The sequence below is a fragment of the Ascaphus truei genome, unplaced genomic scaffold (assembly GCF_040206685.1).
Source record: "Ascaphus truei isolate aAscTru1 unplaced genomic scaffold, aAscTru1.hap1 HAP1_SCAFFOLD_1758, whole genome shotgun sequence".
Lineage (NCBI taxonomy): Eukaryota > Metazoa > Chordata > Amphibia > Anura > Ascaphidae > Ascaphus > Ascaphus truei.
This window is the reverse complement of record NW_027454655.1, coordinates 6,123-30,000: the sequence shown is the minus strand read 5'-3', so window position 1 is coordinate 30,000 and position 23,878 is coordinate 6,123. Positions and strand designations below refer to the sequence as shown.

The window sequence follows — 23,878 nt, the reverse complement described above, 5'->3', positions numbered from 1 at the left end:
GAGGGGGGAGAGAGAGGGGGGAGAGAGAGGGGGGGGAGAGAGGGGGGAGAGAGAGGGGGGAGAGAGAGGGGGGAGAGAGAGGGGGGAGAGGGCGCAGACTCACAGGAATGCAGGCACTCCACAATGGTGGCCGCGTCTATGAAGTAGCCGACCGCACAGCGCGCACATCAGGTGCGGGTTCAGCTCCGTCATCTTTATCCGCATCGTGCGATGCATTCTCAGGGGGGCCCTGGGAGGAAGAGGGGGGGGGGGCGTGACGTTGACCCGCAGAGCTTGCACTCTAATATACATCGACTCCCTGCTGGGGGATCCGGGGGGTTTGTTATATGGGGTAACAGGAGGGGTTATAGGGAGGGGGTATATGGGGTAATAGGAGTTATAGGGAGGGGGTATATGGGGTAACAGGAGGGGTTATAGGGAGGGGTATATGGGGTAATAGGAGTTATAGGGAGGGGGTATATGGGGTAATAGGAGGAGTTATAGGGAGGGGGTATATGGGGTAATAGGAGTTATAGGGAGGGGGTATATGGGGTAACAGGAGGAGTTATAGGGAGCGGGGTATATGGGGTAATAGGAGGAGTTATAGGGAGCGGGTATATGGGGTAATAGGAGGAGTTATAGGGAGGGGGTATATGGGGTAACAGGGAGGAGTTATAGGGAGGCGGTTATATGGGGTAAATAGGAGGAGTTATAGGGAGAGGATATATGGGGGTAACAGGAGGAGTTATAGGGAGCGGGTATATGGGGTAATAGGAGGAGTTATATGGGAGGGGTTATATGGGGTAATAGGAGAGTTATAGGGAGGGGGTATATGGGGTAATAGGAGGAGTTATAGGGAGGGGTTATATGGGGTAATAGGAGGAGTTATAGGGAGCGGGTATATGGGGTAATAGGAGGAGTTATAGGGAGAGGATATATGGGGTAACAGGAGGAGTTATAGGGGAGCGGTATATGGGGTAATAGGAGGAGTTATAGGGAGCGGGTATATGGGGTAATAGGAGGAGTTATAGGGAGAGGATATATGGGTAACAGGAGGAGTTATAGGGAGCGGGTATATGGGGTAATAGGAGGAGTTATAGGGAGGGGTTATATGGGGTAATAGGAGGAGTTATAGGGAGGGGGTATATGGGGTAATAGGAGGAGTTATAGGGAGGGGTTATATGGGGTAATAGGAGGAGTTATAGGGAGCGGGTATATGGGTAATAGGAGGAGTTATAGGGAGAGGATATATGGGGTAACAGGAGGAGTTATAGGGAGCGGGTATATGGGGTAATAGGAGGAGGTTATAGGGAGCGGGTATATGGGTAATAGGAGGAGTTATAGGGAGAGGATATATGGGGTAACAGGAGGAGTTATAGGGAGCGGGTATATGGGGTAATAGGAGGAGTTATAGGGAGGGGTTATATGGGGTAATAGGAGGAGTTATAGGGAGGGGGTATATGGGGTAATAGGAGGAGTTATAGGGAGGGGTTATATGGGGTAATAGGAGGAGTTATAGGGAGCGGGTATATGGGGTAATAGGAGGAGTTATAGGGAGCGGGTATATGGGGTAATAGGAGGAGTTATAGGGAGGGGGTTATATGGGGTAATAGGAGGAGTTATAGGGAGGGGTATATGTGGTAATAGGAGATATAGGGAGGGAGTATATGGGGTAATAGGAGGAGTTATAGGGAGGGGTATATGGGGTAATAGGAGGAGTTATAGGGAGGGGTATATGGGGTAATAGGAGGAGTTATAGGGAGGGGGTATATGGGGTAATAGAAGTTATAGGGAGGGGGTATATGGGGTAATAGGAGGAGTTATAGGGAGGGGGTATATGGGGTAATAGAAGTTATAGGGAGGGGGTATATGGGGTAATAGAGGAGTTATAGGGAGGGGGTATATGGGGTAATAGGAGGAGTTATAGGGAGGGGGTATATGGAGTAATAGGAGGAGTATAGGGAGGGAGTATATGGGGGTAATAGGAGGAGTTATAGGGAGCGGGTATATGGGGTAACAGGAGGAGTTATAGGGAGGGGGTATATGGAGTAATAGGAGGAGTTATAGGGAGGGGAGTATTGGGGTAATAGGAGGAGTTATAGGGAGGGGTATATGGGTAATAGGAGATATAGGGAGGGAGTATATGGGGTAATAGGAGGAGTTATAGGGAGGGGGTATATGGGGTAATAGAAGTTATAGGGAGGGGGTATATGGGGTAATAGGAGGAGTTATAGGGAGGGGGTATATGGGGTAATAGGAGGGGTTATAGGGAGGGGGTATATGGAGTAATAGAAGTTATAGGGAGGGGGTATATGGGGTAATAGGAGGAGTTATAGGGAGCGGGTATGAGGAGTTATAGGGAGGGGGTATATGGGGTAATAGGAGGAGTTATAGGGAGGGGGTATATGGGGTAATAGAAGTTATAGGAGGGGGTATATGGGGTAATAGGAGGAGTTATAGGGAGGGGGTATATGGGGTAATAGGAGGAGTTATAGGGAGGGGGTATATGGGGTAATAGGAGGAGTTATAGGGAGGGGGTATATGGAGTAATAGGAGGAGTTATAGGGAGGGGAGTATATGGGGTAATAGGAGGAGTTATAGGGAGCGGGTATATGGGGTAACAGGAGGAGTTATAGGGAGGGGGTATATGGAGTAATAGGAGGAGTTATAGGGAGGGGGTATATGGGGTAATAGGAGGAGTTATAGGGAGGGGGTATATGGGGTAATAGGAGGAGTTATAGGGAGGGGGTATATGGGGTAATAGGAGGAGTTATAGGGAGCGGGTATATGGGGTAATAGGAGGAGTTATAGGGAGGGGGTATATGGGGTAATAGGAGGAGTTATAGGGAGGGGGTATATGGAGTAATAGGAGGAGTTATAGGGAGGGGAGTATATGGGGTAATAGGAGGAGTTATAGGGAGCGGGTATATGGGGTAACAGGAGGAGTTATAGGGAGGGGGTATATGGAGTAATAGGAGGAGTTATAGGGAGGGGGAGTATATGGGGTAATAGGAGGAGTTATAGGGAGGGGTATATGGGGTAATAGGAGATATAGGGAGGGAGTATATGGGGTAATAGGAGGAGTTATAGGGAGGGGGTATATGGGGTAATAGAAGTTATAGGGGGAGGGGGTATATGGGGTAATAGGAGGAGTTATAGGGAGGGGTATATGGGGTAATAGGAGGGGTTATAGGGAGGGGGTATATGGAGTAATAGAAGTTATAGGGAGGGGGTATATGGGGTAATAGGAGGAGTTATAGGGAGCGGGTATATGGGGTAATAGGAGGGGTTATAGGGAGGGGGTATATGGAGTAATAGAAGTTATAGGGAGGGGGTATATGGGGTAATAGGAGGAGTTATAGGGAGGGGGTATATGGGGTAATAGGAGGGGTTATAGGGAGGGGGTATATGGAGTAATAGAAGTTATAGGGAGAGGTTATATGGGGTAATAAGGAGGGGTTATATGGGGTAATAGGAGGAGTTATAGGGAGCGGGTATATGGGGTAATAGGAGGAGTTATAGGGAGCGGGTATATGGGGTAATAGGAGGAGTTATAGGGAGTGGGTATATGGGGTAATAGAAGTTATAGGGAGGGGGTATATGGGGTAATAGGAGTTATAGGGAGGGGGTTATATGGGGTAATAGGAGGAGTTATAGGGAGGGGTATATGGGGCAATAGGAGATATAGGGACGGGAGAATATGGGGTAATAGGAGGAGTTATAGGGAGGGGGTATATGGGGTAATAGAAGTTATAGGGAGGGGGTATATGGGGTAATAGGAGGAGTTATAGGGAGGGGGTATATGGGGTAATAGGAGGGGTTATAGGGAGGGGGTATATGGAGTAATAGAAGTTATAGGGAGGGGGTATATGGGGTAATAGGAGGAGTTATAGGGAGCGGGTATATGGGGTAATAGGAGGGGTTATAGGGAGGGGGTATATGGAGTAATAGAAGTTATAGGGAGGGGGTATATGGGGTAATAGGAGGAGTTATAGGGAGGGGGTATATGGGGTAATAGGAGGGGTTATAGGGAGGGGGTATATGGAGTAATAGAAGTTATAGGGAGAGGTTATATGGGGTAATAAGGAGGGGTCATATGGGGTAATAGGAGGAGTTATAGGGAGCGGGTATATGGGGTAATAGAAGTTATAGGGAGGGGGTATATGGGGTAATAGGAGGAGTTATAGGGAGCGGGTATATGGGGTAATAGGAGGAGTTATAGGGAGTGGGTATATGGGGTAATAGAAGTTATAGGGAGGGGGTATATGGGGTAATAGGAGTTATAGGGAGGGGGTTATATGGGGTAATAGGAGGAGTTATAGGGAGGGGTATATGGGGTAATAGGAGATATAGGGAGGGAGTATATGGGGTAATAGGAGGAGTTATAGGGAGGGGGTATATGGGGTAATAGAAGTTATAGGGAGGGGGTATATGGGGTAATAGGAGGAGTTATAGGGAGGGGGTATATGGGGTAATAGGAGGGGTTATAGGGAGGGGGTATATGGAGTAATAGAAGTTATAGGGAGGGGGTATATGGGGTAATAGGAGGAGTTATAGGGAGCGGGTATATGGGGTAATAGGAGGGGTTATAGGGAGGGGGTATATGGAGTAATAGAAGTTATAGGGAGGGGGTATATGGGGTAATAGGAGGAGTTATAGGGAGGGGGTATATGGGGTAATAGGAGGGGTTATAGGGAGGGGGTATATGGAGTAATAGAAGTTATAGGGAGGGGGTATATGGGGTAATAGGAGGAGTTATAGGGAGCGGGTATATGGGGTAATAGGAGGAGTTATAGGGAGTGGGTATATGGGGTAATAGGAGGAGTTATAGGGAGGGGGTATATGGAGTAATAGAAGTTATAGGGAGGGGGTATATGGGGTAATAGGAGGAGTTATAGGGAGCGGGTATATGGGGTAATAGGAGGAGTTATAGGGAGAGGGTATGTGGGGTAATAGGAGGAGTTATAGGGAGGGGGTATATGGGGTAATAGGAGGAGTTATAGGGAGCGGGTATATGGGGTAATAGAGTTATAGGAGGGGGTATATGGGGTAATAGGAGGAGTTATAGGGAGCGGGTATATGGGGTAATAGGAGGAGTTATAGGGAGTGGGTATATGGGGTAATAGAAGTTATAGGGAGGGGGTATATGGGGTAATAGGAGTTATAGGAGGGGGTATATGGGGTAATAGGAGGAGTTATAGGGAGGGGTATATGGGGTAATAGGAGTTATAGGGAGAGGTTATATGGGGTAATAGGAGGAGTTATAGGGAGGGGTATATGGGGTAATAGGAGGAGTTATAGGGAGGGGTATATGGGGTAATAGGAGGAGTTATAGGGAGGGGGTATATGGGGTAATAGGAGGAGTTATAGGGAGGGGGTATATGGGGTAATAGGAGTTATAGGGAGAGGTTATATGGGGTAATAGGAGGAGTTATAGGGAGGGGTATATGGGGTAATAGGAGGAGTTATAGGGAGGGGTATATGGGGTAATAGGAGGAGTTATAGGGAGGGGGTATATGGGGTAATAGGAGGGGTTATAGGGAGCGGGTATATGGGGTAATAGGAGGGGTTATAGGGAGGGGGGTATATGGAGTAATAGGAGGAGTTATAGGGAGGGGGTTATATGGGGTAATAGGAGGAGTTATAGGGTGGGGTATATGGGGTAATAGGAGATATAGGGAGGGAGTATATGGGGTCATAGGAGGAGTTATAGGGAGGGGGTATATGGGGTAATAGAAGTTATAGGGAGGGGGTATATGGGGTAATAGGAGGAGTTATAGGGAGCGGGTATATGGGGTAATAGGAGGAGTTATAGGGAGTGGGTATATGGGGTAATAGGAGGAGTTATAGGGAGGGGGTATATGGAGTAATAGAGTTATAGGGAGGGGGTATATGGGGTAATAGGAGGAGTTATAGGGAGCGGGTATATGGGGTAATAGGAGGAGTTATAGGGAGAGGGTATATGGGGTAATAGGAGGAGTTATAGGGAGGGGGTATATGGGGTAATAGGAGGGGTTATAGGGAGCGGGTATATGGGGTAATAGGAGGGGTTATAGGGAGGGGGTATATGGAGTAATAGGAGGAGTTATATGGAGGGGGTTATATGGGGTAATAGGAGGAGTTATAGGGAGGGGTATATGGGGTAATAGGAGATATAGGGAGGGAGTATATGGGGTAATAGGAGGAGTTATAGGGAGGGGGTATATGGGGTAATAGGAAGTTATAGGGAGGGGGTATATGGGGTAATAGGAGGAGTTATAGGGAGGGGGTATATGGGGTAATAGGAGGGGTTATAGGGAGGGGGTATATGGAGTAATAGAAGTTATAGGGAGGGGGTATATGGGGTAATAGGAGGAGTTATAGGGAGCGGGTATATGGGGTAATAGGAGGGGTTATAGGGAGGGGGTATATGGAGTAATAGAAGTTATAGGGAGGGGGTATATGGGGTAATAGGAGGAGTTATAGGGAGGGGGTATATGGGGTAATAGGAGGGGTTATATGGAGTAATAGAAGTTATAGGGAGGGGGTATATGGGGTAATAGGAGGAGTTATAGGGAGCGGGTATATGGGGTAATAGGAGGAGTTATAGGGAGTGGGTATATGGGGTAATAGGAGGAGTTATAGGGAGGGGGTATATGGAGTAATAGAAGTTATAGGGAGGGGGTATATGGGGTAATAGGAGGAGTTATAGGGAGCGGGTATATGGGGTAATAGGAGGAGTTATAGGGAGAGGGTATATGGGGTAATAGGAGGAGTTATAGGGAGGGGGTATATGGGGTAATAGGAGGAGTTATAGGGAGCGGGTATATGGGGTAATAGAAGTTATAGGGAGGGGGTATATGGGGTAATAGGAGGAGTTATAGGGAGCGGGTATATGGGGTAATAGGAGGAGTTATAGGGAGTGGGTATATGGGGTAATAGAAGTTATAGGGAGGGGGTATATGGGGTAATAGGAGTTATAGGGAGGGGGTTATATGGGGTAATAGGAGGAGTTATAGGGAGGGGTATATGGGGTAATAGGAGATATAGGGAGGGAGTATATGGGGTAATAGGAGGAGTTATAGGGAGGGGGTATATGGGGTAATAGAAGTTATAGGGAGGGGGTATATGGGGTAATAGGAGGAGTTATAGGGAGGGGGTATATGGGGTAATAGGAGGGGTTATAGGGAGGGGGTATATGGAGTAATAGAAGTTATAGGGAGGGGGTATATGGGGTAATAGGAGGAGTTATAGGGAGCGGGTATATGGGGTAATAGGAGGGGTTATAGGGAGGGGGTATATGGAGTAATAGAAGTTATAGGGAGGGGGTATATGGGGTAATAGGAGGAGTTATAGGGAGGGGGTATATGGGGTAATAGGAGGGGTTATAGGGAGGGGGTATATGGAGTAATAGAAGTTATAGGGAGGGGGTATATGGGGTAATAGGAGGAGTTATAGGGAGCGGGTATATGGGGTAATAGGAGGAGTTATAGGGAGTGGGTATATGGGGTAATAGGAGGAGTTATAGGGAGGGGGTATATGGAGTAATAGAAGTTATAGGGAGGGGGTATATGGGGTAATAGGAGGAGTTATAGGGAGCGGGTATATGGGGTAATAGGAGGAGTTATAGGGAGAGGGTATATGGGGTAATAGGAGGAGTTATAGGGAGGGGGTATATGGGGTAATAGGAGGAGTTATAGGGAGCGGGTATATGGGGTAATAGAAGTTATAGGGAGGGGGTATATGGGGTAATAGGAGGAGTTATAGGGAGCGGGTATATGGGGTAATAGGAGGAGTTATAGGGAGTGGGTATATGGGGTAATAGAAGTTATAGGGAGGGGGTATATGGGGTAATAGGAGTTATAGGGAGGGGGTATATGGGGTAATAGGAGGAGTTATAGGGAGGGGTATGTGGGGTAATAGGAGTTATAGGGAGAGGTTATATGGGGTAATAGGAGGAGTTATAGGGAGGGGTATATGGGGTAATAGGAGGAGTTATAGGGAGGGGTATATGGGGTAATAGGAGGAGTTATAGGGAGGGGGTATATGGGGTAATAGGAGGAGTTATAGGGAGGGGGTATATGGGGTAATAGGAGTTATAGGGAGAGGTTATATGGGGTAATAGGAGGAGTTATAGGGAGGGGTATATGGGGTAATAGGAGGAGTTATAGGGAGGGGTATATGGGGTAATAGGAGGAGTTATAGGGAGGGGGTATATGGGGTAATAGGAGGAGTTATAGGGAGGGGGTATATGGGGTAATAGGAGTTATAGGGAGAGGTTATATGGGGTAATAGGAGGAGTTATAGGGAGGGGGTATATGGGGTAATAGGATGAGTTATAGGGAGGGAGTATATGGGGTAATAGGAGGAGTTATAGGGAGGGGGTATATGGGGTAATAGGAGGAGTTATAGGGAGCGGGTATATGGGGTAATAGGAGGAGTTATAGGGAGCGGGTATATGGGGTAATATAAGTTATAGGTAGGGGGTATATGGGGTAATAGGAGTTATAGGGAGAGGTTATATGGGGTAATAGGAGGAGTTATAGGGAGGGGGTATATGGGGTAATAGAAGTTATAGGGAGGGGGTATATGGGGTATTAGGAGGAGTTATAGGGAGGGGGTATATGGGGTAATAGGAGGAGTTATAGGGAGGGGGTATATGGGGTAATAGAAGTTATAGGGAGGGGGTATATGGGGTATTAGGAGGAGTTATAGGGAGGGGGTATATGGGGTAATAGGACGAGTTATAGGGAGGGGGTATATGGGGTAATAGAAGTTATAGGGAGGGGGTATATGGGGTATTAGGAGGAGTTATAGGGAGGGGGTATATGGGGTAATAGGGAGGGGTTATATGGGTAATAGGAGGTGTTATAGGGAGGGGGTATATGGGGTAATAGAAGTTATAGGGAGGGGGTATATGGGGTATTAGGAGGAGTTATAGGGAGGGGGTATATGGGGTAATAGGGAGGGGTTATATGGGTAATAGGAGGAGTTATAGGGAGGGGGTATATGGGGTAATAGGAGCAGTTTATAGGGAGCGGGTATATGGGGTAATAGGAGGAGTTATAGGGAGGGGGTATATGGGTAATAGGAGGAGTTATAGGGAGGGGTTATATAGGTAATATGAGGGGTTATAGGGAGGGGGTATATGGGGGAATAGGAGGAGTTATAGGGAGAGGGTATATGGGTAATAGGACGAGTTAGAGGGAGGGGTATATGGGGTAATAGAAGTTATAGGGAGGGGGTATATGGGGTAATAGAAGTTATAGGGAGAGGTTATATGGGGTAATAAGGAGGGGTTATATGGGGTAATAGGAGGAGTTATAGGGAGGGGTTATATGGGGTAATAGGAGGAGTTATAGGGAGGGGTTATATGGGTAATAGGAGGAGTTATAGGGAGGGGTTATATGGGGTAATAGGAGGAGTTATAGGGAGGGGTTATATGGGGTATTGGAGGAGTTATAGGGAGGGGTTATATGGGGTAATAGGAGGGGTTATAGGGAGGGGTTATATGGGGTAATAGGAGGAGTTATAGGGAGGGGTTATATGTGTAATAGGAGGAGTTATAGGGAGGGGTTATATGGGGTAATAGAAGTTATAGGGAGAGGTTATATGGGGTAATAAGGAGGGGTTATATGGGGTAATAGGAGGAGTTATAGGGAGGGGTTATATGGGTAATAGGACGAGTTATAGGGAGAGGTTATATGGGGTAATAGGGAGGGGTTATATGGGGTAATAGGAGGAGTTATAGGGAGCAGTTATATGGGGTAATAGGAGGAATTATAGGGAGGGGGTATATGGGGTAATAGGAGGAGATATAATTGCACTGCCTCTATATAAAACACACACACGCAGTATCCCGGGGGGGCCTGTATATACACACACCCGCAGTATCCCGGGGGGGCCTGTATATACACACACGCAGTATCCCGGGGGGCCTGTATATACACACACCCGCAGTATCCCGGGGGGCCTGTATATACACACACCCGCAGTATCCCAGGGGGCCTGTATATACACACACGCAGTATCCCGGGGGGGCCTCTATATAAAACACACACGCAGTATCCCGGGGGGGCCTGTATACACACACACACAGTATCCCGGGGGGCTGTATATATACACACACACGCAGTATCCCGGGGGGCCTGTATATACACACACACGCAGTATCCCGGGGGGCCTGTATATACACACACACAGTATCCCGGGGGGGCCTGTATATACACACCCGCAGTATCCCGGGGGGGCCTGTATATACACACACACGCAGTATCCAGGGGGGGCCTGTATATACACACACGCAGTATCCCGGGGGGCCTGTATATACACACACGCAGTATCCCGGGGGCCTGTATACACACACACGCAGTATCCCGGGGGGCCTGTATATACACACACGCAGTATCCCGGGGGGCCTGTATATACACACACACGCAGTATCCCGGGGGGCCTGTATATACACACACACACAGTATCCCGGGGGGGCCTGTATATACACACACACGCAGTATCCCGGGGGGGCTGTATATACACACACACACAGTATCCCGGGGGGGCTGTATATACACACACACGCAGTATCCCGGGGGGCCTGTATATACACACACACGCAGAATCCCGGGGGCCTGTATATACACACACGCAGTATCCCGGGGGGCCTGTATATACACACACACGCAGTATCCCGGGGGGGCCTGTATATACACACACACGCAGTATCCCGGGGGGCTGTATATACACACACACGCAGTATCCCGGGGGGGCCTGTATACACACACACACACACGCAGTATCACGGGGGGGCCTGTATATACACACACACGCAGTATCCCGGGGGGGCCTGTATATACACACACACGCAGTATCCCGGGGGGGCTGTATATACACACACACGCAGTATCCCGGGGGGGCCTGTATACACACACACAGTATCCCGGGGGCCTGTATATACACACACACGCAGTATCCCGGGGGGCCTGTATATACACACACACGCAGTATCCCGGGGGGGCCTGTATATACACACACGCAGTATCCCGGGGGGGGCTGTATATACACACACGCAGTATCCCCAGGGGGCCTGTATATACACACACGCAGTATCCCGGGGGGGCCTGTATATACACACACACGCAGTATCCCGGGGGGGCCTGTATATACACACACAGTATCCCGGGGGGCCTGTATAAACACACACACGCAGTATCCCGGGGGGGCCTGTATATACACACGCAGTATCCCGGGGGGCCTGTATACACACACACACAGTATCCCGGGGGGCCTGTATATACACACACACGCAGTATCCCGGGGGGGCCTGTATACACACACACACAGTATCCCGGGGGGCCTGTATATACACAGACACACGCAGTATCCCGGGGGGGCCTGTATATACACACACAGTATCCCGGGGGGCCTGTATACACACACACAGTATCCCGGGGGGCCTGTATATACACAGACACACGCAGTATCCCGGGGGGGCCTGTATACACACACACACAGTATCCCTGGGGGCCTGTATATACACACACACACACAGTATCCCGGGGGGGCCTGTATACACACACACACAGTATCCCGGGGGGCCTGTATATACACACGCAGTATCCCGGGGGGGGCCTGTATATACACACACGCAGTATCCCGGGGGGGCCTGTATATACACACAAACGCAGTATCCCGGGGGGGCCTGTATATACACACACGCAGTATCCCGGGGGGCCTGTATATACACACACACAGTATCCCGGGGGGGCCTGTATACACACAAACGCAGTATCCCGGGGGGCCTGTATATACACACACAGTATCCCGGGGGGCCTGTATACACACACACAGTATCCCGGGGGGGCCTGTATATACACACACACGCAGTATCCCGGGGGCCCTGTATATACACACACACGCAGTATCCCGGGGGGCCTGTATATACACACACGCAGTATCCCGGGGGGGCCTGTATATACACACACACGCAGTATCCCGGGGGCCCTGTATATACACACACACACAGTATCCCGGGGGGCCTGTATATACACACACACACACAGTATCCCGGGGGGGCCTGTATATACACACACACGCAGTATCCCGGGGGGCCTGTATATATACACACACACGCAGTATCCCGGGGGGCCTGTATATACACACACAGTATCCCGGGGGGCCTGTATATACACACGCAGTATCCCGGGGGGCCTGTATATATACACACACGCAGTATCCCGGGGGGCCTGTATACACACACACGCAGTATCCCGGGGGGCCTGTATATACACACAAACGCAGTATCCCGGGGGGGCCTGTATACACACACCCGCAGTATCCCGGGGGGGCCTGTATATACACACACGCAGTATCCCGGGGGCCTGTATATACACACGCAGTATCCCGGGGGGGCCTGTATATACACACACACGCAGTATCCCGGGGGGGCCTGTATACACACACACACGCAGTATCCCGGGGGGCTGTATATATACACACACACGCAGTATCCCGGGGGGGCCTGTATATACACACACACGCAGTATCCCGGGGGGCCTGTATATACACACACACACAGTATCCCGGGGGCCTGTATACACACACACACGCAGTATCCCGGGGGGCCTGTATATACACACACACACAGTATCCCGGGGGGCCTGTATATACACACACACGCAGTATCCCGGGGGGGCCTGTATATACACACACGCAGTATCCCGGGGGGGCCTGTATATACACACACGCAGTATCCCGGGTGGCCTGTATATACACACACACACGCAGTATCCCGGGGGGCCTGTATACACACACACACGCAGTATCCCGGGGGGCCTGTATATACACACACACACAGTATCCCGGGGGGCCTGTATATACACACACACGCAGTATCCCGGGGGGGCCTGTATATACACACACGCAGTATCCCGGGGGGCCTGTATATACACACACGCAGTATCCCGGGGGGCCTGTATATACACACACACGCAGTATCCCGGGGGGGCCTGTATATACACACACACGCAGTATCCCGGGGGGGCCTGTATATACACACACACAGTATCCCGGGGGCCTGTATATACACACACACGCAGTATCCCGGGGGGCCTGTATATACACACACACACAGTATCCCGGGGGGGCCTGTATATACACACACACACAGTATCCTGGAGGGGCCTGTATATACACACACGCAGTATCCCGGGGGGCCTGTATATACACACACGCAGTATCCCGGGGGGGCTGTATATACACACACACACAGTATCCCGGGGGGCCTGTATATACACACACACACGCAGTATCCCGGGGGGGCCTGTATATACACACACACGCAGTATCCCGGGGGGCCTGTATATACACACACGCAGTATCCCGGGGGGCCTGTATATACACACACACGCAGTATCCCGGGGGGCCTGTATATACACACACGCAGTATCCCGGGGGGCCTGTATACACACACGCAGTATCCCGGGGGGGCCTGTATATACACACACACGCAGTATCCCGGGGGGCCTGTATATACACACACGCAGTATCCCGGGGGGCCTGTATATACACACACACACAGTATCCCGGGGGCCTGTATATACACACACACGCAGTATCCCGGGGGGGCCTGTATATACACACACACGCAGTATCCCGGGGGGGCCTGTATATACACACACGCAATATCCCCGGGGGCCTGTATATACACACACACGCAATATCCCCGGTATACACACACACACGCAGTATCCCGGGGGGGCCTGTATATACACACACACGACAGTATCCCGGGGGGCCTGTATATACACACACACGCAGTATCCCGGGGGGGCCTGTATATACACACACACGCAGTATCCCGGGGGGGCCTGTATATACACACACACACAGTATCCCGGGGGGCCTGTATATACACACACAGTATCCCGGGGGCCTGTATACACACACGCAGTATCCCGGGGGGCCCTGTATATATACACACACGCAGTATCCCGGGGGGCCTGTATATACACACACGCAGTATCCCGGGGGGCCTGTATATATACACACACGCAGTATCCCGGGGGCCTGTATATATACACACACGCAGTATCCCGGGGGGCCTGTATATATACACACACGCAGTATCCCGGGGGGCATGTATACACACACACGCAGTATCCCGGGGGGCCTGTATATACACACACACGCAGTATCCCGGGGGGCCTGTATATACACACACACGCAGTATCCCGGGGGGCCCTGTATATACACACACACACGCAGTATCCCGGGGGGCCCTGTATATACACACACGCAGTATCCCGGGGGGGCCCTGTATATACACACACACGCAGTATCCCGGGGGCCCTGTATATACACACACGCAGTATCCCGGGGGGGCCTGTATATACACACACACGCAGTATCCCGGGGGGCCTGTATATACACACACACGCAGTATCCCGGGGGGGCCTGTATATACACACACGCAGTATCCCGGGGGGCCTGTATATACACACGCAGTATCACAGGGGGCCTGTATATACACACACGCAGTATCCCGGGGGGCTGTATATACACACACACACGCAGTATCCCGGGGGGCCTGTATATACACACACACGCAGTATCCCGGGGGGGCCTGTATATACACACACATGCAGTATCCCGGGGGGCCTGTATATACACACACACCAGTATCCCGGGGGGCCTGTATATACACACACACGCAGTATCCCGGGGGGGCCTGTATATACACACACACGCAGTATCCCGGGGGGGCCTGTATATACACACACACGCAGTATCCCGGGGGGGCCTGTATATACACACACGCAGTATCCCGGGGGGGCCTGTATATACACAGACACACGGTATCCCGGGGGGCCTGTATATACACACACACGCAGTATCCCGGGGGGCCTGTATATACACACACACACAGTATCCCGGGGGGGCTGTATATACACACACACGCAGTATCCCGGGGGGGCCTGTATATACACACACACGCAGTATCCCGGGGGGGCCTGTATATACACACACGCAGTATCCCGGGGGGGCCTGTATATACACACACGCAGTATCCCGGGGGGCCTGTATATACACACACACACAGTATCCCGGGGGGGCCTGTATATACACACACACGCAGTATCCCGGGGGGCCCTGTATATACACACACACGCAGTATCCCGGGGGGGCCTGTATATACACACACACACGCAGTATCCCGGGGGGGCCTGTATATACACACACACACGCAGTATCCCGGGGGGGCCTGTATATACACACACACGCAGTATCCCGGGGGGGCCTGTATATACACACACGCAGTATCCCGGGGGGGCCTGTATATACACACACACGCAGTATCCCGGGGGGCCTGTATATACACACACACGCAGTATCCCGGGGGGGCCTGTATATACACACACGCAGTATCCCGGGGGGGCCTGTATATACACACGCAGTATCCCGGGGGGGCCTGTATATACACACACACGCAGTATCCCGGGGGGGCCTGTATATACACACACACGCAGTATCCCGGGGGGGCCTGTATATACACACACACGCAGTATCCCGGGGGGCCTGTATACACACACACGCAGTATCCCGGGGGGGCCTGTATATACACACACGCAGTATCCCGGGGGGCCTGTATACACACACACACGCAGTATCCCGGGGGGGCCTGTATATACACACACACGCAGTATCCCGGGGGGGCCTGTATATACACACACACGCAGTATCCCGGGGGCCTGTATATACACACACGCAGTATCCCGGGGGGGCCTGTATATACACACACACACAGTATCCCGGGGGGCCTGTATATATACACACACACGCAGTATCCCGGGGGGGCCTGTATATACACACACACGCAGTATCCCGGGGGGCCTGTATATACACACACACGCAGTATCCCGGGGGGGCCTGTATATACACACACGCAGTATCCCGTGGGGCCTGTATATACACACACACGCAGTATCCCGGTGGGGCCTGTATATACACACACACGCAGTATCCCGGGGGGCCTGTATATACACACACACGCAGTATCCCGGGGGGCCTGTATACACACACACAGTATCCCGGGGGGGCCTGTATATACACACACACGCAGTATCCCGGGGGGCCCTGTATATACACACACACGCAGTATCCCGGGGGGCCTGTATATACACACACGCAGTATCCCGGGGGGGCCTGTATATACACACACACGCAGTATCCCGGGGGGCCCTGTATATACACACACACACAGTATCCCGGGGGGGCCTGTATATACACACACACACACAGTATCCCGGGGGGGCCTGTATATACACACACACGCAGTATCCCGGGGGGCCTGTATATATACACACACACGCAGTATCCCGGGGGGGCCTGTATATACACACACACAGTATCCCGGGGGGCCTGTATATACACACACGCAGTATCCCGGGGGGCCTGTATATACACACACACGCAGTATCCCGGGGGGCCTGTATATACACACACACGCAGTATCCCGGGGGGCCTGTATATACACACAACGCAGTATCCCGGGGGGGCCTGTATACACACACCCGCAGTATCCCGGGGGGGCCTGTATATACACACACGCAGTATCCCGGGGGGCCTGTATATACACACACGCAGTATCCCGGGGGGGCCTGTATATACACACACACGCAGTATCCCGGGGGGGCCTGTATACACACACACACGCAGTATCCCGGGGGGGCCTGTATATATACACACACACGCAGTATCCCGGGGGGGCCTGTATATACACACACACGCAGTATCCCGGGGGGCCTGTATATACACACACACACAGTATCCCGGGGGGCCTGTATACACACACACACGCAGTATCCCGGGGGGCCCTGTATATACACACACACGACAGTATCCCGGGGGGCCTGTATATACACACACACGCAGTATCCCGGGGGGGCCTGTATATACACACACGCAGTATCCCGGGGGTGGCCTGTATATACACACACGCAGTATCCCGGGTGGCCTGTATATACACACACACACGCAGTATCCCGGGGGGCCTGTATACACACACACACGCAGTATCCCGGGGGGGCCTGTATATACACACACACACAGTATCCCGGGGGGCCTGTATATACACACACACGCAGTATCCCGGGGGGGCCTGTATATACACACACGCAGTATCCCGGGGGGCCTGTATATACACACACGCAGTATCCCGGGGGGCCTGTATATACACACACACGCAGTATCCCGGGGGGGCCTGTATATACACACACACGCAGTATCCCGGGGGGGCCCTGTATATACACACACACCAGTATCCCGGGGGGCCTGTATATACACACACACGCAGTATCCCGGGGGGGCCTGTATATACACACACACACAGTATCCCGGGGGGGCCTGTATATACACACACACACAGTATCCCTGGAGGGGCCTGTATATACACACACGCAGTATCCCGGGGGGCCTGTATATACACACACGCAGTATCCCGGGGGGGCCTGTATATACACACACACACAGTATCCCGGGGGGCCTGTATATACACACACACACGCAGTATCCCGGGGGGGCCTGTATATACACACACACGCAGTATCCCGGGGGGCCTGTATATACACACACACGCAGTATCCCGGGGGGCCTGTATATACACACACACGCAGTATCCCGGGGGGCCTGTATACACACACACCAGTATCCCGGGGGGGGCCTGTATATACACACACACGCAGTATCCCGGGGGGCCCTGTATATACACACACACGCAGTATCCCGGGGGGGCCTGTATATACACACACGCAGTATCCCGGGGGGGCCTGTATATACACACACACGCAGTATCCCGGGGGGCCTGTATATACACACACACACAGTATCCCGGGGGGGCCTGTATATACACACACGACACACAGTATCCCGGGGGGGCCTGTATATACACACACACGCAGTATCCCGGGGGGCCTGTATATATACACACACACGCAGTATCCCGGGGGGCCTGTATATACACACACCAGTATCCCGGGGGGCCTGTATATACACACGCAGTATCCCGGGGGGCCTGTATATATACACACACGCAGTATCCCGGGGGGCCTGTATACACACACACGCAGTATCCCGGGGGGGCCTGTATATACACACAACGCAGTATCCCGGGGGGGCCTGTATACACACACCCGCAGTATCCCGGGGGGGGCCTGTATATACACACACACGCAGTATCCCGGGGGCCTGTATATACACACACGCAGTATCCCGGGGGGGCCTGTATATACACACACACGCAGTATCCCGGGGGGCCTGTATACACACACACACGCAGTATCCCGGGGGGCCTGTATATACACACACACGCAGTATCCCGGGGGGGCCTGTATATACACACACACGCAGTATCCCGGGGGGCCTGTATATACACACACACAGTATCCAGGGGGCCTGTATACACACACACACGCAGTATCCCGGGGGGCCTGTATATACACACACACACAGTATCCCGGGGGGGCCTGTATATACACACACACGCAGTATCCCGGGGGGGCCTGTATATACACACACGCAGTATCCCGGGGGGGCCTGTATATACACACACGCAGTATCCCGGGTGGCCTGTATATACACACACACACGCAGTATCCCGGGGGGCCTGTATACACACACACACGCAGTATCCCGGGGGGCCTGTATATACACACACACGCAGTATCCCGGGGGGGCCTGTATATACACACACACGCAGTATCCCGGGGGGGCCTGTATATACACACACGCAGTATCCCGGGGGGGCCTGTATATACACACACGCAGTATCCCGGGGGGCCTGTATATACACACACACGCAGTATCCCGGGGGGGCCTGTATATACACACACACGCAGTATCCCGGGGGGGCCTGTATATACACACACACAGTATCCCGGGGGCCTGTATATACACACACACGCAGTATCCCGGGGGGCCTGTATATACACACACACGACAGTATCCCGGGGGGGCCTGTATATACACACACACGCAGTATCCCGGGGGGGGCCTGTATATACACACACACGCAGTATCCCGGGGGGCCTGTATATACACACACACGCAGTATCCCGGGGGGCCTGTATATACACACACACACAGTATCCCGGGGGGCCTGTATATACACACACACGCAGTATCCCGGGGGGGCCTGTATATACACACACACGCAGTATCCCGGGGGGGCCTGTATATACACACACGCAGTATCCCGGGGGGGCCTGTATATACACACACACGCAGTATCCCGGGGGGGCCTGTATATACACACACACGCAGTATCCCGGGGGGCCTGTATTACACACACGCAGTATCCCGGGGGGGCCTGTATATACACACACACGCAGTATCCCGGGGGGCCTGTATATACACACACGCAGTATCCCGGGGGGGCCTGTATATACACACACACCAGTATCCCGGGGGGCCTGTATATACACACACACGCAGTATCCCGGGGGGGTCCTGTATATACACACACGCAGTATCCCGGGGGGGCCTGTATATACACACACGCAGTATCCCGGGGGGCCTGTATACACACACACACGCAGTATCCCGGGGGGGCCTGTATATACACACACGCAGTATCCCGGGGGGCCTGTATATACACACACACACAGTATCCCGGGGGCCTGTATATACACACACACGCAGTATCCCGGGGGGGCCTGTATATACACACACACGCAGTATCCCGGGGGGGCCTGTATATACACACACACACAGTATCCCGGGGGGCCTGTATATACACACACACGCAGTATCCCGGGGGGCCTGTATATACACACACGCAGTATCCCGGGGGCCTGTATATACACACACACGCAGTATCCCGGGGGGCCTGTATATACACACACGCAGTATCCCGGGGGGCCTGTATATACACACACACGCAGTATCCCGGGGGGGCCTGTATATACACACACACGCAGTATCCCGGGGGGCCTGTATATACACACACACGCAGTATCCCGGGGGGCCTGTATATACACACACACGCAGTATCCCGGGGGGGCCTGTATATACACACACACGCAGTATCCCGGGGGGCCTGTATATACACACACACGCAGTATCCCGGGGGCCTGTATATACACACACACACGCAGTATCCCGGGGGCCTGTATATACACACACGCAGTATCCGGGGGCCTGTATATACACACACACGCAGTATCCCGGGGGGCCTGTATATACACACACGCAGTATCCCGGGGGGCCTGTATATACACACACACGCAGTATCCCGGGGGGCCTGTATATACACACACACGCAGTATCCCGGGGGGGCCTGTATATACACACACGCAGTATCCCGGGGGGGCCTGTATATACACACACGCAGTATCCCGGGGGCCTGTATATACACACACGCAGTATCCCGGGGGGCCTGTATATACACACACACACGCAGTATCCCGGGGGGCCTGTATATACACACACACGCAGTATCCCGGGGGGCCTGTATATACACACACACGCAGTATCCCGGGGGGCCTGTATATACACACACACAGTATCCCGGGGGGCCTGTATATACACACACACGCAGTATCCCGGGGGGGCCTGTATATACACACACACGCAGTATCCCGGGGGGGCCTGTATATACACACACACGCAGTATCCCCGGGGGGGCCTGTATATACACACACGCAGTATCCCGGGGGGGCCTGTATATACACAGCACACACAGGTATCCCGGGGGGGCCTGTATATATACACACACGCAGTATCCCGGGGGGGCCTGTATATACACACACACAGCAGTATCCCGGGGGGCCTGTATATACACACACACGCAGTATCCCGGGGGGGCCTGTATATACACACACACGCAGTATCCGGGGGGGCTGTATATACACACACGCAGTATCCCGGGGGGGCCTGTATATACACACACGCAGTATCCCGGGGGGCCCTGTATATACACACACACGCAGTATCCCGGGGGGGCCTGTATATACACACACACGCAGTATCCCGGGGGGCCTGTATATACACACACACGCAGTATCCCGGGGGGGCCTGTATATACACACACACGCAGTATCCCGGGGGGGCCTGTATATACACACACACACGCAGTATCCCGGGGGGGCCTGTATATACACACACACGCAGTATCCCGGGGGGGCCTGTATACTACACACGCAGTATCCCGGGGGGGCCTGTATATACACACACACGCAGTATCCCGGGGGGGCCTGTATATACACACACACGCAGTATCCCGGGGGGCCTGTATATACACACACACGCAGTATCCCGGGGGGGCCTGTATATACACACACGCAGTATCCCGGGGGGGCCTGTATACACACACACACGCAGTATCCCGGGGGGGCCTGTATATACACACACACGCAGTATCCCGGGGGGGCCTGTATATACACACACACGCAGTATCCCGGGGGGGCCTGTATATACACACACACGCAGTATCCCGGGGGGGGCCTGTATATACACACACACGCAGTATCCCGGGGGGGCCTGTATATACACACACACGCAGTATCCCGGGGGGGCCTGTATATACACACACACGCAGTATCCCGGGGGGGCCTGTATATACACACACACGCAGTATCCCGGGGGGCCTGTATATACACACACACGCAGTATCCCGGGGGGGCCTGTATATACACACACACGCAGTATCCCGGGGGGGCCTGTATATACACACACACGCAGTATCCCGGGGGGGCCTGTATATACACACACACGCAGTATCCCGGGGGGCCTGTATATACACACACACGCAGTATCCCGGGGGGGCCTGTATATACACACACACGCAGTATCCCGGGGGGCCTGTATATACACACACACGCAGTATCCCGGGGGGCCTGTATATACACACACACGCAGTATCCCGGGGGGGCCTGTATATACACACACACGCAGTATCCCGGGGGGGCCTGTATATACACACACACACGCAGTATCCCGGGGGGGCCTGTATATACACACACACGCAGTATCCCGGGGGGGCCTGTATATACACACACACGCAGTATCCCGGGGGGCCTGTATATACACACACACGCAGTATCCCGGGGGGCCTGTATATACACACACACGCAGTATCCCGGGGGGCCTGTATATACACACACACGCAGTATCCCGGGGGGGCCTGTATATACACACACACGCAGTATCCCGGGGGGCCTGTATATACACACACGCAGTATCCCGGGGGGGCCTGTATATACACACACACGCAGTATCCCGGGGGGGCCTGTATATACACACACACGCAGTATCCCGGGGGGGCCTGTATATACACACACACGCAGTATCCCGGGGGGGCCTGTATATACACACACGCAGTATCCCGGGGGGGCCTGTATATACACACACACGCAGTATCCCGGGGGGCCTGTATATACACACACGCAGTATCCCGGGGGGGCCTGTATATACACACACACGCAGTATCCCCGGGGGGGCCTGTATATACACACACACGCAGTATCCCGGGGGGCCTGTATATACACACACACGCAGTATCCCGGGGGGCCTGTATATCACACACACGCAGTATCCCGGGGGGGCCTGTATATACACACACACGCAGTATCCGGGGGGCCTGTATATACACACACACGCAGTATCCCGGGGGGCCTGTATATACACACACACGCAGTATCCCGGGGGGGGCCTGTATATACACACACACGCAGTATCCCGGGGGGCCTGTATATACACACACACGCAGTATCCCGGGGGGGCCTGTATATACACACACACGCAGTATCCCGGGGGGGCCTGTATATACACACACACGCAGTATCCCGGGGGGGCCTGTATATACACACACGCAGTATCCCGGGGGGCCTGTATATACACACACACGCAGTATCCCGGGGGGGCCTGTATATACACACACACGCAGTATCCCGGGGGGCCTGTATATACACACACACGCAGTATCCCGGGGGGCCTGTATACACACACACGCAGTATCCCGGGGGGGCCTGTATATACACACACACGCAGTATCCCGGGGGGCCTGTATATACACACACACGCAGTATCCCGGGGGGCCTGTATATACACACACACGCAGTATCCCGGGGGGGCCTGTATATACACACACACGCAGTATCCCGGGGGGGCCTGTATATACACACACGCAGTATCCCGGGGGGCTGTATATACACACACACGCAGTATCCCGGGGGGGCCTGTATATACACACACACGCAGTATCCCGGGGGGCCTGTATATACACACACACGCAGTATCCCGGGGGGCCTGTATATACACACACGCAGTATCCCGGGGGGGCCTGTATATACACACACACGCAGTATCCCGGGGGGCCTGTATATACACACACGCAGTATCCCGGGGGGGCCTGTATATACACACACACGCAGTATCCCGGGGGGCCTGTATATACACACACACGCAGTATCCCGGGGGGCCTGTATACACACACACGCAGTATCCCGGGGGGGCCTGTATATACACACACACGCAGTATCCCGGGGGGCCTGTATATACACACACACGCAGTATCCCGGGGGGCCTGTATATACACACACACGCAGTATCCCGGGGGGGCCTGTATATACACACACACGCAGTATCCCGGGGGGCCTGTATATACACACACACGCAGTATCCCGGGGGGCCTGTATACACACACACGCAGTATCCCGGGGGGGCCTGTATATACACACACACGCAGTATCCCGGGGGGCCTGTATATACACACACACGCAGTATCCCGGGGGGGCCTGTATATACACACACACGCAGTATCCCGGGGGGGCCTGTATATACACACACACGCAGTATCCCGGGGGGCCTGTATATACACACACACGCAGTATCCCGGGGGGCCTGTATATACACACACACGCAGTATCCC

At 53.2% G+C, this 23,878-nt stretch overlaps 1 protein-coding gene across 1 annotated transcript in view; it reads right to left on the bottom strand.

The window, feature by feature from the left end:
• LOC142476829 (polycomb group RING finger protein 2-like) overlaps nt 1-226 on the bottom strand; it is a 19,571-nt gene extending 19,345 nt beyond the window's left edge. The window contains 2 exon segments of the mRNA XM_075581986.1: nt 104-149; nt 151-226. Coding sequence (XP_075438101.1) covers nt 104-149; nt 151-216 — 112 coding nt within the window. The 5' untranslated portion in view covers nt 217-226.
• Nucleotides 227-23,878: the final 23,652 nt, after the last annotated feature.